Source organism: Meriones unguiculatus, chromosome 1, assembly GCF_030254825.1.
Source record: "Meriones unguiculatus strain TT.TT164.6M chromosome 1, Bangor_MerUng_6.1, whole genome shotgun sequence".
Lineage (NCBI taxonomy): Eukaryota > Metazoa > Chordata > Mammalia > Rodentia > Muridae > Meriones > Meriones unguiculatus.
The window spans coordinates 52,483,909-52,499,879 of record NC_083349.1 but is presented as its reverse complement, the minus strand read 5'-3'; the positions used below and the strand labels follow the sequence as shown (position 1 = coordinate 52,499,879).

Genomic DNA, 15,971 nt, shown 5'->3' with positions numbered 1-15,971 from the left:
AGTCACCCATTCAGAATGGATGGATTAAGTTTCCTTTTCTGATGTCTTTATAGCATTAAAATTATTGAAAAGGAATTACTTATTACTTTTTTTAGTATTAGAAACCCTGGCTGATATTTAAAGGACATCACTCTAGTTTCTAAGTATAAGTTCAGGAAGTACCACAGGAAGACTTACAGGTTGAGGCAACTATAAACAGTTTTTCAGCTACTTTTTCTTTTTTCTTCAAAGGTGATCATAATATAGACTTACTGTAGTTAAAATATAGATGCGGGAGGCTGTGGGTATGGCTCGGTTCCTAAAGTGCTTGCCTAGCATGCATGAGGCCCTGAGTTCAGTCCTCATTGCCACTGAAGAAAACTAGGTGTGGTGGCACATGCTTTAATGCTAGTGCTTAAGAGGTAGAGGCAGGAGGATGAGGATAAGGACTCAAGGCTACCCTTAGCTGCACAGAGAGTTTGAAGCCAGCCTGGGCTACATGAGAACAACAAAAACAATTTTTGTTGTCCCCCCCCAAAAAAAAAACTCGTATGAATTAGAAAGATGAAAATTTGTCAGTTTTCTTGAAAACACAAAAAACTCTTTTTTTGGCCACTTTGGTTTTTCCTAATATTTTAGCAAATTGCCTTTCACTTGAGTAAAACATTATTGCTCGAATATCTGGAGACTTTTTGATGACAAGGAAAATACTGTAGAACTAGGGAAAAGCTCATTCTATAAACAAATGTTATTGGCAGTATAATTGATGTTGGAATAAATAATGTTATTATTATTTGCCCTATGATTATTACGGCAGTATTATTTAACCTGCTATCACAATTAATAAGACACAGACACCTGTTAGAATTTATAATTGCCTTGTTTACCTTGGGCTGAGCAGATATTTCAGCTAAGCTATCTCAATAACCTCGCCATCCATCTCTCCCATCCAATGCCATTTGCCTTATCCATTTCTGTCTGGGCTACCTTCCATCCACAATCTTATAAATACTTGCTTGAATGGCCTTTCTACACCATTATTGGAGTCCTTCTTCATGGTTCCTTCTCCACAATAACCCATCATGTCATCCTTCTTCCTCCTCTCTTCCCATCTGTCTGTTTCCCGTGATTCTCCTGAACCCAAAGCCCAGGAACCTTAGCCACACTACCTCATTCTGCCCTGCCCAGGTTTTAGGCCTTTTAATCAACCAATCAGGAATGTTTTAGGCAGGTTTATACAACAAGGTAGGGCAGTAACCAGATCTTGAGGGCCAGTAATTAGCATCAAGAGACAAGCATCAGACCAACCCCCAACAAGCAAGATTTTGATCCCCAGAACCCATATGAGCCAGTGATAGCCAGGCATAGTAGTGTATGCTTACAATCTCAGTGCTGAGGAGGCAGAGGCAGGAGGATCTTTGGGGCTCAGTGGCCAGGCAGCCTAGCCTAACACACAAGCTTTAGGACCCATTGAGAAGCTACTGTGTCAAAACCATGGTGGACAGCTACTGAGGAATGATACCCAAGGGTAACCTCTGTCCTCTTCACACACATGTACATATATGTGCTCTCCCTATACTCATGAACATGCACACCAAAACTGACTCTATAGCTAGCTCATGAAGGGAAACTATTTTTCTATAATTTTTGTGAAAGCATAATTGTGTGAGAGTTTCTGCTTCTTCTGGTTAACTGTCAATAACATCAGCATGATCTAGTCTTTGGCACATGAAGATGATTTTGAGCCAAGAGATTCACAAAGTAATGGAATGTCTATGCGAATGGAAAGAGCCTTCAGGAATTAGGATCCCTAAAACTTTCTTGGAGGTTGCTGTGGTATAGAAAAGTGTGTGGTAACATTCTAACTCCTGTTTAACCAGAGTGTCCAGTTTCCAGCTACTTGCTTCTTTTCAAATTCAGATACCCACTTGAGACCTTATCAGGGAAGACAGTGCTATTTGATTCCTTGTGAGCATTCTTTTCCTGGCCACTGGAGTGTTTTCTCTCTTTTCCATTCCAGAGAAAACCTGATCTTTGGAAAATTAGTATCTAATTTCCTGGGCCTTCAGATTACTTAGTTAACTAAGAAAAATTCATGAATGATATTCACATCCTCCCTTCAGTTTCCTGCTTTCTGTTGAGAATAGTATTGACCCCATGAGGAAAGGTTAGGCCATCAGGGGTGAAGTGTGAGCAACCACGGACCACTGATATTCAGGGTACAGGTGCCGGTGAACAGTATTGGAGGTATACTGCCTGAGCTGCAGCACAGTCCACTTAGCTTTAGCAAGCTGTGTTCCCGGATGTTGGGGCTCAGTAACTCTGACCATACTGGATGATTGGGTTGGCCTTCTGCTGCTTGGTCTTCCATACCACCTACTCTTGAGCTAGTTAGTGCTAGTTTATGTTCTCACTTGAAACTTACTACTGAATTATAGGTCATTCTCCCTATTTTTTTTTTTTTTGAATGGCAGCCTAGTAAAAAAAAAAAAGGAATTTTGAAGTGTAAAGATAGCTTTTCTGACACGGTGACAGTTGTTCTTACTGTCTTTGCAATTTCATTATGCCAGAATGAGTTGGCTTTACATCTCTGTGTAGAACTCAGGGGGTCCTAACATATCACTGAGACCTGTAGGCCCTTTGCCTGTCCCCACCAGAAGGATGCAGTGTTTGCAGCATTGGCTCTGGTCATTGTCTGTTTTCCCTGTTTTCTCCTTTTTAAATGCCATATGTAGGTTTTGAAGGAAAATAGGTGTTTAGGTAACTTCCGAGGGGTATGCCTGTCTTTGGATTTAGGCTGTGGCCTGAAAGGAATGGCCATAGGCGGAGATGGTGCTTTCAAGTAAACAGTTATCTTCAGGCAGTTGGCAGCACAGGTAAGTGACACATGTCTCTCGGGGGTACCCTGAGTGACAGTGGGCATAATTTTTAAATATCAGACCCTTTGGGATGGGCCAATTCCCAAAAACCTCTTTATAAGCATTTTGTAAATATACCAAAATCAAGGCAAGAATCATGGCAAGGCTGCAGACTGGACCATTAGCTTAGACTCTAACAAGATGCAGGGTGCGTGTTTCTACAGCTTGGAAACAGCTTCCTAGTTATTCATTGCTGTGAAGGTTTCTCAGTTGGGATGGAACCTACTGTTCATTATCATTTTTGTCATTGCTGAATTTACATCTGTAAACACATTGTCGCTGGGTAAAATAAGGACTCGATTCTGCAGCTCCAAGGAAGCAGTGAGGCAATAGAAGCTGCGTTCAGTCTCAGGCTCTATAAGCAGACACTTCTCCATAATATCAGTCCACCAGGCCTGCTCAGGCCCAGGCCAGGAGACTAAGCAGTTTGTTTGACAGTAAGACAGATTACCAATACAGTGTTCCTTTTATACTGTTGCTTTAGTTATGACTGCATTACCCCCTGTGTTTATTTTTATTGTTTTATATTTTATTTTAAAATAGCCAGTGAGCAAGTGGCTCTTGTTCTGAAGTTGTGAGGCGTATGTGGATGTTCTTCACCTGGGCTTCCTCTTTCATAGTTAGACTGCATGAGCCCCTTCCTGCATGAGTAGCTCCAAATAGTGACACATAGACATGTTTGTTTTCTTGCAGTTGAACTGGCAATGATAATGGACCGTTTGTATGGTGGTGTTTGCTATGCTGGCATTGATACAGACCCAGAGCTGAAGTACCCCAAAGGTGCTGGGCGTGTTGCATTCTCCAATCAGCAGAGTTACATTGCAGCCATCAGTGCACGTTTTGTGCAGCTTCAACACAACGACATTGACAAACGGGTAAGCAACCACTCAAGATGGAATAGCTATGGGGAAGAAATGAAGTTTGTTCGGTGCCATCCTGGGCAGGACAGTATTTGTGATCATAAGAGAGCAGCTGTACCTCGCATGGCATTAGGCTGTGAGTCCATGGAGGTTGCCTGAAGAAGAGAAGATCCTTAGTGTTTAAGGTATGGATGAACCTCCTCTCCTGCCTTGCTTCTTTTTCTTCCCAGGTGATGAAAATAAATCTGCAGAATTTGGTATACCAAAGCAGTAGCAATGCCTTAACAAAGATTGAGGTCCAGTCACCTGTTTGACCCAGGCAATGCCCTTGAAATAAACCTGAATTGACATGTATACATAGAAATATACACAAAAATTTGAATCTACATGTTTTTTTAATTGTAACATCACACTTAATGGCACTCATGGGAACTAAATACTGTTCCCTTTAGTCTCCTCTCCAGCTTCACATAATCTTACTACTCAGGAAACACATGTCTATATACACACATGCATGTCATTTTACTGGCCATTTTGCTCTTTATGTCACCTGCTTCTGCTCAGGGCATTGAGTGAACTTCCTTTGATCTAAAGAGAGGACATGGGGGGAGGTTGAGGGAGTTGGTGTGCTCTGTAGGCTTTGAGGACAGCGCTCCACTGTTGGGAAGGGTGAGAATGGAAGGAGTAAATCTGGGACCTAGATTAAAACACACCAAGGAGAACACCACATCTTGACTTTTCGCTGTGCAATTGTACAGTGGTTATTCTTGCTTCGAGATAGAGGAGAGCCTTGAGGTGCTGACTGGACCGGAATGAAGGAAGTGGTCTCCGCTTATGGAGCTTTACACACCCTCTGCAGTCTTCTTTGCTTGACTTTGTGTAGCAGACAATGTTCTTAGCATCTTAGTGGAAATTTTCGTTGATGACGCACTTTTCATATTCAGCAGGATTATGTTTTGTTAACACGTGCTCTGATCAAATTACAAAAGCCAGTGCTTAGAATTAAGTATTCTGTGGCTCATTGAGAATATGTGGTAGTAGTTTTTTACGTTTTCATTTTTACCAAAGAACTTGTAATTTTGAATAATTTCTGAGATTTTTAGGTAGTTTATGCTCCATGATTCTGTTCATCTTCAGGATAATGATATTAGCGGTTAAGAGTTTTAAGCAGCTGGACATGATGTCACATGCTTTGAATCCCAGCACTCAGGAGGCAGAGGCAAACGAATTGCTGTGAGTTCAAGGCTAGCCTAGTCTACAAAGTGAGTCTAGGACAGCCAAGGCTATACAGAGAATCCTTGTCTCAAGAAACCAAAAAGAAAAGAAAAGAAAAAGAGTTAAGCTGTACCAGTGCCTTTTAAAAAGACTTTTAAGAGAAAACAGCTGAATAAAATCATTTTATATGAATTTTTATTTTAAATGTTACAGCTATAATGTTACTTAATACATTTTAACCTACATGCATTATATTGTATTTTCATCAGAGCCTCCTTCCACTCCTGTCCCTCCAATTTCTCCCCTGCTCCCTTCCAGACTTTTTCCTCCCGACTCCATGTGCTGTCTTTAAACCCAATGAGCTCACTTAGTGCTGCCTATGTGTGTGGGTGTAGAGCACGGATAGCCTTCCAGGGACCAAATCCCTGAAGAGCACTGACTCTCCCTCCCCAGCAGCCAGCAGTTGCCAATAGTTCCTCTGCCAGGGGTGGGTCTTCATGCACTCCTCCCCTTCCATGTTGGGGTTTTGGTTGGCTTGATCTCCTCTGGCTCTTGTGCATGTACTCACAGCTGCTATGAGTTTGTGTGGGATGGCCCTGTCACGCCCATTAAAAACTGTGTCACTGCAGATGTCCACTACCTCTGGCACTATCTTTCTGCCCCTCATCTGTGATCCCTGAGCTTTGGGGGCTTGGGGTATGATGCAAATGACCCATTTAGAGCTGAGCACTACCCCGTCTCTTATTCTCTGCATGCTGACCAGTCATGGGTCTCTGTATAAATTGCCATATACTGCAAAAGAAGCTTCTCTGATGAGGACTGACAGATGCACTTTTCAGTGGGTATAGATAAGAATTTAAGGGCAAGCTACTGCTGTGTCTCCTTAGCAGAATGGCCACATCATGTTCACCTTTAGTGCCTGTGACCTGGTCGGCCACGGGTTTTTGAAACAGTTAATGGTAGCAGTTAAGAGTTCCATTTCACGGAACTCAACCAGAAACTACCTGTTCACTCTCACAACAGTCATGCCACTGTGGCACCAGCGGGCATATCTTACCAGCCCGTTGTTACTGTTGCCTGCAGGGTTCACAGCCGGGTAAAACTGCTGAATACTTTTCTCGTCCTGTAGTAGGCACAGACCCTTCCAAAATTCTGAGAACCAGCAAGTAGGGATGAGGCTTCCAGAGGAGTACCAGCTTGATTTCTCCAGGCCCTATGAGACAAGTATGCGTATCTGTTGCAACAGTGTCATAGGGGTGAAAATTTCAGTTGGTGATAGATTTTTTATATTCAGCAAGATGGTGTCTTCTTAGCACATATATCTGACCAAATTAAAGTAAATATTCTGTGGATTCCTTGAGAATAAGTGGTAGTGCCTTGTTTGTTAATTAAATTTTTTTTTTCAGAAAAAAAATTTTTCAGTTTTTCTTGAAACACTCTTGAGTTAATAGAAACTCAGAAAAATGACAAAGATTCAACTTTCCTGGTTTTTCAAGTACCCAAGCTTCCTCTTTTCAAACAGTAATTCTCACAGAAGACTAAGCTCCACAGAGAGAGGCTCAGTGTCTCTCAGACTCATCCCCAGTGTGTACCTATTACCTGGTTCAGTCCGAGGTGTTCAGTAAACAAGTGCTTTTTGAAAGGTCCTCTTCACTGCTGCTGCTACTGCTGCTGCTGCTGCTGCTGCTCAGGGACCTGCCTGCTTATTTTGTTCATTTGGATATCTGATACATTTACACTCAGACTGTAATGCTACCCATCACTGGTAAACCTAGGCAACAAACTTTACCCAGAGAACATTAGATTCTCATCAGTATGAAAGTAGCTTTTTTTGTTCCCCTCTGAGGATGATAAATGAGAAGAGAAGAGGGTGTTTATTTTCTAATAGTCATCCAAGTGGAAGCCTTGGCGATCACTGAATGGCACTTCCTTCTCTTGGAGCCCTACTCATCCTCATCTTTATTTGCCCTGACCATTTGCTTCACTGGGTGGAGTGGAAGACTACTTCTATCCGGAGTTGGGCTTTTCTTCCCACTGCTGACCTATAAACATTACAATCCCTCCCTCTTCACTATGGCCCTTCTTGACCTTGCATTGAGCATAGCCACATAATGCTTGTTTCTGGCATTTCGAGTCTGTTAGCTGCATCCTTCATAGATGTGTTTTAGGCTCATTCATACTTTTATTTCTACTCATCTTTCCACTAAAATTTAAATTTGAGCTTTCTAGAGAGCTTTTACCATAAAAAAAGCACATTTGTATTTCCCTAAACAGTACCTTACAGAGACTGTTGTAGGCACATCTTTCCTGAATAGCTCTTACAGGGTTCTAGCAATAATCTATCCTAGTAAAGCTTCTGAAACTTGGGCTAAAAGTCATGGGCCACTAGTACCCAGAATCCATTTGTGTTGCTATTGCATATTTTAAGGTGCTGCTCTTCCCTTTCTTCTTCTATGAGTCTGGAGTTGCCTTTAAGCCCTGACTGTTTTAAATAGCATCAGCCATCATCAGTTCCTTTGCTGTCTGTAAAGGTATAAATGTAGATTTAGTAGAACTGTAGCACATTAAGACCACTTGCTTTCTGTGGCAGCCCTTATCCCTTGCAGCACTTACTTCGTGAAAAGACTGATGGAGGTTAGCTGCAAAGCAGCTGTGCTTGGCCATCAGGTCCCATTCCCACAGTTCACCAAGTCTGGAACCTTGGAAGTCTGTGGGCCACATATGCTCTCATCAGTGCAGATGCATAAGAAGAAATTGACACAGTCTGTCCACTGAAATTTTCAGCAAAGACATTGCTTGATAATCTGTTTACTGTTATTGTTGGCTAAGATTAAAATTTTAGATGGACACAAAGCCAAACTTTGGGCAGAGTGCAGGGAATCTTATGAAAGAAGGAAGAGATAGAAAGACCTGGAGGGCACAGGAATTCCACAAGAAGATCAACAGAGCCAAAATATCTGGGCCCAGGGGGCCCAGCAGAGACTGATGCATCAACCAAGGACCATGCATGGAGAGGACCTAGACCCCCTGCTCAGATGTAGCCCATGGGCAGATCAGTCTCCATGGGGGTTCCCTAGTAAGAAGAGCAGGGACAGTCTCTGGCATGAACCCAATTACGTGCTCTTTGATCATGTTCCTCTGGTGAGATAGCGTTACTAGGCCACAGAGAAAGAGGATCCAGACAGTCCTGATGAGACCTGATAGGTTAGGGTCAGATAGTAGGGGAGGTCTAGGGGAGGCACATAGGGGGAGAAGAGGGAGGGAGTATGGGACTGGGGGGAGGAAATGAGGGGAGGGGACTACAACCAGGACATAATAATAGTAATAATAATAATAATAGAAGAAGAAGAAAGAAAGATGAATAAAAAAAGATTTTAGATAGAGAGACCTCAGATGGCCCAGTTAACAAGGCACCGTACCTTAATTTTGGAGGTCCAGGGTTCAAACCCAAGATCCCTCTTCTTTGCAGTGGCACATGCCTGAAATCTCAGCACTCACAAGGGCAGAGGCAGGCGGACCTCTGTGATTTCGAAGCCAGCCTGATCTACAAAGCAAGTCCAGGACAGCCAAGGCTACCAAGAGAAATCCTGTCTTAAAAAATAAAAGTAAAAATAAAAAGATTTTTAGAAGGAGTAATTTATGGAGAAATATGACCTTTGTAGATTATTCTAGCCCCCTTAAGAAAATTATTGACATGTCAGTATTCAACATTCACTGAAACAGTCAATCCTGTAGCTTTCACACTTCCGTTTCCTTTCACACATTCATTAATCTTATCTTTGAGGACAGGTGGTTCGCAACAGCTTTATTGATCTGTTTTATGACATTCATACATGTCATAAATGATATTCATACCTATAATTACCCCATTTAAAGAATACAGTTGACATGTCACAAAGATCTGTTGTAGACCACAGAGGCATTTCCACATTAAACCTCGTGTGTGCAATAAGAGGGTCATCTATGTATCAGCTACACTGGGAACAGGTGCACACTTCCTGTCTCCTCTGTAGTTACTTGGCTCATAGGGAGAGGACCCGGCTTGGTTAACCTGTGCTCTTCAGCATCAGGGGCAGAGTAGGCCAGGCACTTCAGAACCCTGCTGTGGCTGTGTCCCGGGCTCCCTTTGTTGGAGGAGTTGCTGCATCCTTAAAGCAGTGCTTACTGCCGTGGCATGGCTAGCTGCAAAGCACTAAGAGGAACTAATGGAACTAATGGGCAGCAGCTGGTAGACCTTACAGATCCATTTCTTGGTCTCGACTCTGACACGCATGTACAGGACAAGCAGGGTTATGTGTAGAGTAAACTAGGGTGGCGAATTAGATGGGCAACTAGTGCTACTTCCCCGTAGGCTATCTCTAAATCACTCTTCTGTTTTTAGTTTTTATTTTGTTTTGAGATAGGACCTCTCAGGGTGACCATAAAATTACAACCTTCAGCCTCAGCCTACTGGGTGCTGGGATTATAGTCATGTTCCACCTCTTCTGGTCCATTTAAAGCAATTGGAATATTCTCATATGCTCATAAAGTAAAGCAATACCCTACCTAAACCATTGGTTGCTTTCTACTGCCTTTTGGATAGAGGTTAGAACAAACAAATGAAAACCCTTAAACATTCCTAATGACCCTTCACACACATGCTTGCTTTCCTTTTCCTGAGCCTTTCTTATCCTGAGCCAGCTGTAACTGACCTTGTTCTCCATTTCTCAGGGACAAATCTATAATTACCCAGCTAGTACCTGTCCTTCAGACCTCACCATTACTGTGTAAATTTTGGAATCATTTATTCATTGGAGTTGTAGATTCCCCCACAGATCATCATGTCACCCACCTTTGTGACACTGAGTACCAGGGTAATGCAACCGGTAATATTTACAGTCCATTTACTCTACCACAGACTGTACGAGGGCAGTGGCTGTCAGGAAACCAGAGTAGCTATTGTATACTCAGATTATGACAGTTTAATATTTATCAATGAGGGATCTGTTGAATTCTGACTGAGAGGTAGTCCAAATGGGAAATCCCTCTCTTCCAACCTTCGGCAAATCTGCCTGACCACCACACATGCTTTTCTCAGCTTCTCTTTTCTACTTAGTTAAGATACTCACTTGAGTAAGAAAAAAAATTAGATTTTGATACTTAGAGTATCAGAAAGTGTTCTTGGACATTTAATAGCATATTAAACCTGGACTTAAACGTAGGCCTGACGTGGTCCAGTATCCTTTAGTTTACAACAGGAACTACTAGATGTTAGAGTTCCTAAGGTACCTATCAAGTCAGGCAGGGCTGCCTCAGCTTTGGAGGCCCCTCAGTCATGCTGCTTGTCTTGGGCCTCATGTTCTGTTTGTTCCTTTCGTGCAGTTCTAGGGATGGGGATTCTACCACTTGCCCTCGCCCCTCAGAACCCAAAGATTCTTCACTTTGTCCATGAAATCTTAAAGGTTCAAACCTAACTTTAAACATCATAGGTCCTGCCAGGTGGTGGTGCACACTTTCAGTCCCAGCACTCAGACGAAGGCGGATCTCTGAGTTCAAGGCCAGACAAGTTACAGAACAGCCAGAGCTACACAGAGAGACCCTGTCTCGAAAAACCAAAACAATGAAAAACCCAACCAAACAAAAAGTCATAGGTCCCTTTTTAAGTTTTGTTTTTGTTTAGCACCATGGTTCTCAACCTTTCTAGTGCTGCGACCCTTTAATATAGTTCTTCTTGTTATGGCGACTCCCAACTACAGAATTATTTTCATTGCTACTTCATAGCTGTAATTGTGCTACTGTTCTGAATTGTAACGTAAATATTTTTGGAGATGGAGATTTGCCAAAAGGGTCACAGCCCACAGGCTGAGAACTGCTGTCCTGGCGAGGCTCATGCAGGAAGTTATACATTCAAGACCAGCCTGGGACATGCAGTGAGTTTGAGGCCCACTTGAGTGGCATGAGACACTGCTCCAAAAAATAAAAAGAAAGCTGGGTGGTGGCACACACCATTAATCCCAGCATTTGGGAGGCAGAGATGGGCAAATCTCTGAGTTTGACGCCAGCCTGGTTTACATAGCGGTTTCCAGGATAGTCAGACTACACACAGAAACCCTGTCCTCAAAGAGAGAGAGAGAGAGAGAGAGAGAGAGAGAGAGAGAGAGAGGAAAGAAAGAAAGAAAGAAAAACAGCAAATGATTTTTACTTGCTTCAGTAGTTTAATAACTTTTAAAGAACATCTATTGTATGGAAAAGGGAGCACGAAGAGTTGCTGTGATAGCTCCAGTATGTTTCTGGATGTACCAGAACATTAACAAAGTAAGTCTGAAGGTTTCCTATGCTTTTTACAGTTATTTTGATTTTTATGTCTCTTGCAGACAAGCTCTTACTGTATGTTCCAGGCTGGCCTTGAACTCTGACCCTTGAGTATAATTGGGGATCAGCTATGCCCAGCAATGTCTCTGCTCTCTAATCATTGCTCTAATATTTAAAAGTACTAGCTTGAGGACTGACTTTTCCTCCCTTGTGGTGTGGCCTTGAGGAAGGTTAGAGGGTTCTGTGGTGACAAGAACACAGCCTAAGTGGCTAGTATGTTCCAGAGCTCAAGAAAAGGCAGATGAATAGGTGGTTCTGGCGCTTCCTAGGCAACACAGATGTTATTTGTATTACTGATGAACCTGGCCTGTTTAAACTGTGTCTAACCATAAGTCCACAGCTAATTATGCCCTCCTCCATCTTTTCACATACCTATGCGGTCTCTTAGTGTAAGGGAAATGCTTAGTTGCAGATAGCACTAAAAACACTTAACCAAGGCATCAGTCTGCCAACACTGTTTGGACGTTAGCCAAGACACACAGGTAGGGACTTAAAAGTCCCCTTTTATTTTCCATTTAATGGACTGGAGGGTTCTCTTTTTCTATCTTGATAAGAAAGCAGTGCTTTTCTAGTCAGTAACTTTTCTCAGGTTAATGAGAAGATTTTGAACCTTAACTGTAATGGAAATTAGCATTAAATTTTGCTTACATTCTTTTTAGTGGTATTTTTGTGGGAAAAAAAACCCTGAAATGGTCTAAAATACTTAAGTATAATAAGAGCAAAAGGTGGCCTCTACATTTATTTTGCCTGTTTTAATGATGTTATTACAAGTGATGTCGAATAAATGCTTACAGGCTGTGAAAACCCTGAAATCTAGTCTTCTGTATAGCTCACATCTGGGTCACTTACACATGAGAGACTCCACCAAAAATAGGCACTCATTTTACATGGTGTTTTCTTACTTAGTTGTCTGCTTTATATGAAAAGCATAAAACAGTATAAAGTTTATAAAAGTCAGTTAAATTGCACTCAGTCTAGCAAAAATCTGTGACTGGATTGATCTGAGCAATCTGTTTATCAGAACCTGAGCCCACCTGGCAGTTGGTTAGCACAACGTGGCCATGTTGTCTCCTGGAGCCTCTGAGCTGGGCTTAGGAGACTTGAACAGTGTTGTCAGTGGGCACTGGACAGGCTCTGCCATTTCAATCATAAAAGCTTCTTTACCAGTGAAAAGGATGTAGATTAGAATCAGCCAACATACGGGCTTTACTTCTAACAGACCTTTTTTTGGTATGCAAATGGGGATGTGGCATGTATACGTGTTTCCATGTGTGTATGTATGTCCATGTGTGTGGCGGCACCCAGTTGGCATCGGGTCATGTTCTTCAGTCATTCTTCACCTGATTTATTGTGCCAGTGTTTCTTAGTAAACCTGGAACTCACCAGTCCCAGCTAGTCTACCTAGCCAGCTTGTTCCAAGGATGCCTTGTCTCTGCCTCCCAAGCGCTGGAATTACAGGCAGTTGCCAGTCTGCCCAGCTTTTGTGTGGCTTTGTGAGATCCCAAATCCAGGCCTCACTTGTTGAACAAGCAATTTATCCACTGAGCCATCTCCCCAGCCCTTACTATATATTTTAAAAGAACAATGGTGTCCCCTGCCCCTATGAGTGTGTGTGTGTGTGTGTGTGTGAGAGAGAGAGAGAGCACTTTTGAAAACTGCAAAGCAGTGTTAGTATTTCACTGCTAACACACTGATTTCTGTGTCTCTGATATCTGAGATCTCCTAGGAGTTGTTCATTAAATTAGAATTTTGGATAATGAAGGGAATCATGTATTTCAGACAAGGAGTAAATTTGTTGATTTTTAGTTTTAAGCAGGAGGAGGACTCTGGGAAGGCAGGTCTGTGAAGGCATGTCACTATGATTACTTCCCCTGATCTACCATTTCCTAAAGTGTGTGCCATGAAACATGAGTCTCTAGGAATTTTTAAAAAATCTATCTTATGTTTTAATATCTTCCTATGCATCAAAAACATTCGAAAAAGCTTGCTTAAATTAGTTAGGTATAGCCAGGCTCAGTGGTGCACACCTGTAATCCCAGCACTCACAGAGGCAGAGGCAGGTAGATTTCTGTGAATTTAAGGCCAGCCTGGTCTACAAAGTGAGTCCAGGACAACCAAGGCTATACAGAGAAACCCTGTCTCAAAAAACAAACAAACAAGAAAATTAGTATATAGTTTATCTAGGACATACTAGAATCTTGTACATGGTAACCTTCATTGTAAAGGTCTAAGATAGAGGCGAGTTTCTCACAAATAACTTCCCCATTATAAATTAAAATTTTAATTTATATAATGATTTCATTGTGACATTTTCACACATATCCACAATTTTTTTTGTCATGGGACTCTTCCAAGTTATATTATGTATGGAGAATAATGCTCTGGGAAAAATACTGTGTCTTCAACTTTTTTCCTTCCTTGTTCAAATTACATGAAAGAGGTACACAGTTTAATACACGGCTGATTATTTTCCCTTTCTCAATCCTTTTTTCCAAAGAAAGTTTCACCTGCCTTTTCAGCTACAAATGGTTTGGGTAAGGCAAGAGTTTTGTAGGCAGGTCTGTGATGATGACAGGGCGTTGAAGGTGTAGTTGATAATCCTTTAGCATTTGTTACTTGTTTGTGGTATTATTGATCAAACAGTCTCTTGCATGCCAGACAGGAGTAGTACCACTGAGCTACACCTCTAACACCAAAACTTACCTCTTTTCTCTGGCTACTTGAGATTATCCAGTGCTTTTGTTTTTTTTTTTAAGGCATCTAAAATGGCTCCATATTATTTTTAATTAATTTATTCCTTGATATTTCATACATGTATATAACATGAGCCGTCCTACGTGGGTACTGGGCATCAAACATGGGTCTTCTAGATGCACAGCACACATTGTTAACCACTGAGCCATCTCTCTAGCCCACATGTATGTAATGGATTTTGTTGATTTGCCCATTGTGAGCCTCTCTCGTCCCCTTCTCACCTCCTCCTTCATCCCAGTAAGTCCCTCTGTCTGTATTCTTTTGGGGACTGGGAAGATCTCATATACCCCAGGCTAGCCTCACACTTGACTGGTAGCCAAGACTGATCTTCAACTTCTGATTCTTCCTGCCTCCAGCTCCTTAGCGTTGGGGGTACAGGCCTGTGCTACCATACTTGGTTTGTGTGGTGGGGCTCAAACCCAGAACTCTTTGCATGCTGCTCATATGCCAACTGAGCTACATCTCCAACCCCATTGATAAATAATATTTCCTGTACTATTTTAGCTTAATATTGGAGGCTAGAGAGACTGAGTCTTAATTAACCAAGTATACTTCAGTCTAAAGAACACTGTAATAGCTAAGCCCCTTTCTTTTGCAAGCACCTTAAGTAGTTCATGTCTTTAATCTTTTTTACTTCTCTCTCTTTTCTATACTTTATTTAATTTTACTTTATGTACATTGGTGTGAGAGTGTTGGACACTTGGAATTGGAGTTATGGACAGTTGTGAGCTGCCATGTGGGTGCTGGGAATTGAACCCAGGTCCTTTGGAAGAGCAGGCAGTGCTCTTGACCACTGAGCCATTTCTCCAGCCCTACTTCTCTCTCTTTACTGGAAATACACTGACCCTGAATTTACTGAGAATTAAAAGGCATTGTATCTTCAACTCCTGGGAGAGTAAAATGACAGCAGCCATACTAAGTGAAGTGTTGATATTACACCTTGTCCCCGGCCAGTCACAGACGGAATATACAAAATGATTCAGTGGCTGGATGTCTGAGGGCTTAGGTGACTTGTTTCCGATTATCTCTGTGTGATCTGTAGTCTGGGCTCCTGTAACCCAGCCTGTATCTCACTGCTATGATTTGCCCCTTCTGAGCTAATTTGTTTTGAAAGCTTCCTGGCTATAACTATTGCTTTGTCTAATTGGGCCCTTTGGGTAGGAATCGGCACCCCAGACTGAGGAACTTATCCTGGGCTTCTTTTGAAACACTGAGGCTCTCAAAGCCTTTAATTAGAAACTCTTCTTTTGAAAGGGAACTTGTTTGTGTAATCTATTGAGATTCTAGAATGGCATGGGACCTTTCTGTCAAGGTTCTCTTTGCTGGTTGTGAACTCCGGCCTCTCCTCATCTGTCTTTCCGGGTGTGAGGGCTTATGGTCACTTTTAGTGTGACTATGCTGTTTTAGCATGGTTAACATGCTCTTCTTCCTGTGAACAGTAGTGCAGGCCCTATAACTCCAGGCCCTCCAGAGCTGTGGCAGAAGCATCACAGGTCCGAGAGCAGCACACTGAGATGCAGGGTGAAACAAACTCATTCCGGTTTATATGGAGTGGAAATGTGGCTCATGGGATGACTAGTGAGAAAAAGACCCGTCATCTTCCTAGCTATTTACTTTAGTGCAGTGCTTGGGGCCTCCAAACTTAGGGGTAGGAGGTATCAGCCAGCTAGCAGTCTCTTGGTGAGGGCTTATTCTTACATGGAAGAACTAGTATAACCCCCTTGGTAAAGGACACAGGCCTGAGTTGACTCAGCCAGAGTGCTCTGTGCCTCAATGCCTTGACAGAACGACAGTGTGACAATCACTAACCAAAGGATTTTGACCAAATGTCTTGGTCTTCATTCTCCACATGGTGCAATTTTTGTTCCCAGTCCTTGGTTGAGGGTTGATTTAT

General features: G+C 42.3%; 1 protein-coding gene across 11 annotated transcripts in view; it reads left to right on the top strand.

The window, feature by feature from the left end:
• The window catches only part of Cpeb3 (cytoplasmic polyadenylation element binding protein 3), a 191,832-nt gene that overhangs the window by 161,236 nt on the left and 14,625 nt on the right, over positions 1-15,971 (top strand). For all 11 annotated transcript variants that reach the window (XM_060388741.1, XM_060388720.1, XM_060388740.1 and 8 more), the window contains one exon: positions 3,591-3,772. In XM_060388741.1, coding sequence (XP_060244724.1) covers positions 3,591-3,772 — 182 coding nt within the window. The remainder of the gene's footprint in view (positions 1-3,590; positions 3,773-15,971) is intronic.